Genomic DNA, 2,646 nt, shown 5'->3' on the forward strand with positions numbered 1-2,646 from the left:
GAAATGGAGAAGACAAAGTGGCGATGCAAATATCATTTGTCAAGCGAAGATGCGATGCGAAGAAAGAACTTTCCTGAATTTGCGATCAGGATGTGATTTTGACGAGGGTTTCCAGAATGGTACTTTAGATGAGGGAAAAGATTTTTAGATGCTAGAAAATTAAATAGTATAATTTAGGTGTTAAATATATAATTATAATAGTTTTGATTATTAGCTATGTAAAAAATCTTTTAAATTATCTGAGATATCTGTTTCTTACTCTTAATTAAATTGAAAAGTGCTCTTTTTTATAGATTTGCCTTTGCTGAGAGCGTCGGATGAAATTCACTTATAATGCTACGCGGCTCGCGCCATGAAAATCCCAAATGTCCAAATAATTCTTCTTAGCAGGAGGTGAGAATTTCTTATTCTCACTTAATTTACCTGATGCAGCATCTTTTTATTTTCAGCGAGAATGCATCAGTAGGTCAAAAGCTCTTTCCTCGTTTAATGCTTTCTTTTTGTTGGACGACTAGGGGTCAGTGACGTGACTCCCTCCATTAAATCCGCTCACATTCCCTAAACCTCCCTTCTCTTCCGCCTCTCTCTGTGTCTCTTCCACTCTCGCCTCTTAAAAAGCCGAACTGCCTCAACCCTCCCACCACTCCACCCATCTCGCAATATGCCGGAATCATCTAACCGCCTCTCCTCTAAACTTCTCCTTTTCTTCCTCTCCACCGCGCTCTTTCCCCTCTACGCCTCCTCACGTGTCCTTCCACGGCGGAATACCGTCGCCCTCGATGTCGCTGCTTCCGTTCAGAGAACGGCGGCTGTCATGGCCTTCGATTCGCAGCGAACCCACGCCCTTGACCAAACCATGAAAGAATCCACGGTCGTCGCCAACTCTTCCAACCTCTCCCTCAAGCTGCATTCTCGAGATTTCCTCCCCCTTGCCCTCGCCGGCGGACATAAGGATTACCGGAGCCTTACCCTCGCCCGCATTCGCCGCGATTCAGCTCGCATCAAATCCATTTCTGCTAGGATTTCACTCGCCGTTCACGGAATAAAGAGGTCTGATCTGAAGCCACTGATAACAGACGACATGCTTGAAACTACTGCAAGTGGCGGTGGCGAAGTTTCCGGACCTGTGGTTTCTGGTACGGGTCAGGGCAGCGGCGAGTACTTCTCTCAACTCGGTATCGGGCAGCCGCCGAGGCCGGCGTACCTCGTGGTCGACACTGGAAGCGACGTAACCTGGATCCAGTGCCAGCCGTGTTCCGACTGTTACCAGCAAACAGATCCGGTTTTCGACCCGGCGGCATCTTCAACCTACGCACCATTGTCGTGCGACTCCCAGTTATGCCAATCCCTAGACGTCTCAGCCTGCCGGAACTCCTCCTGTCTCTATCAAGTCTCCTACGGTGACGGATCCTTCACCGTTGGTGAATTCGCCACCGACTCGCTCACCTTCGGCTCCTCCCCTCCCGTTCCTTCCATTGCTCTCGGCTGCGGCCACGATAACGAAGGTCTCTTTGTCGGGGCCTCGGGCCTTCTTGGCCTCGGTGGCGGAGCCCTGTCCTTACCTTCCCAGATCCGATCCCCTTCCTTCTCCTATTGCCTCGTCAACCGCGATTCATCGAGCTCCTCCACGCTCGATTTCGGTGCCAAATCCGCCGATCCCACCACAGTAACCGCTCCGCTCCTTCGCAACAGCAAGGTCGATACTTTCTACTATGTTGGTCTCACCGGCCTCAGCGTCGGCGGTGAAGCTCTTTCGATTCCATCCTCTGCATTCGCAATGGATGAAGCTGGAACCGGCGGCGTGATCGTGGACTCCGGTACGGCAGTGACGAGGCTTCAGCGCGATGCGTACACGGCTCTCCGGGAAGCCTTCACGAAGGGGATGACCGATCTGCCGGCTGCCGAAGGGGTGGCGTTGTTCGACACTTGCTACGATCTGTCGTCGAGGACGTCAGTTGAGGTGCCAACGGTGGCACTGCGTTTCGAAGGCGGGAAAGAACTAAAGCTTCCGGCAACTAACTACTTGATTCCGGTGGACTCGGTGGGCACTTTCTGCTTCGCCTTCGCGCCGACGAGCTCGCCGCTCTCCATTATCGGCAACGTGCAGCAGCAGGGAACACGCGTCGCTTTCGATCTCGACAACTCCGTTGTGGGCTTCACTCCGAATAAATGTTGAGTAGACGGTATTGCCCTTGTGTGTTTATTATTATTACGGTTTACCTCCGTTGAAATTAATTAGTGGTATTTATTGTCCCATAAATGGAAAGAAGGTGGGGAAGTGGGGACGTCTGATAGGGGTTGGTTGTTGGGGTAATTAATGAAGTGCCTTAATGGCATTTAAGAAGATTAGTATTGTTTAGCTCATTTTAAGCTCAAAGTTTCTTAATTAATAGTAAAAAATACTTAACCAACTGATCAAGATGACTTCCATAGTGAACTCGTTATTAAGAATTCTTCTGATATTCATTTCTACTGACAAAAAATTGCTTAACCTACTGACAATAATTAGTACTAAATTGTGACTGTATTTTACTAATACATTGAACGACGCAGTAGTAATAGTATGTACATTATTTATGGCAGTTGTTGGAAATATTATTAGTATATGCATTTTTAAATATATGGATTTTTCTTAATCAGGTACGG

General features: G+C 48.4%; 1 protein-coding gene across 1 annotated transcript; it reads left to right on the forward strand.

The window, feature by feature from the left end:
• The first annotated feature begins 510 nt into the window (after positions 1–510).
• LOC110115251 (protein ASPARTIC PROTEASE IN GUARD CELL 1) lies at positions 511–2,411 on the forward strand. The gene has a single exon (XM_020848441.2). It carries the CDS (start codon positions 662–664, stop codon positions 2,174–2,176), a length of 1,515 nt encoding a protein of 504 aa, XP_020704100.1. The 5' UTR covers positions 511–661; the 3' UTR covers positions 2,177–2,411.
• Positions 2,412–2,646: the final 235 nt, after the last annotated feature.

This window comes from Dendrobium catenatum, unplaced genomic scaffold (genome assembly GCF_001605985.2).
Source record: "Dendrobium catenatum unplaced genomic scaffold, ASM160598v2 fragScaff_scaffold_651, whole genome shotgun sequence".
Classification (NCBI taxonomy): domain Eukaryota; kingdom Viridiplantae; phylum Streptophyta; class Magnoliopsida; order Asparagales; family Orchidaceae; genus Dendrobium; species Dendrobium catenatum.

Bases quoted from the DNA above. Each gene is read 5' to 3' on its own strand.
- LOC110115251 (XM_020848441.2), top strand. From the start codon at position 662: ATGCCGGAATCATCTAACCGCCTCTCCTCTAAACTTCTCCTTTTCTTC.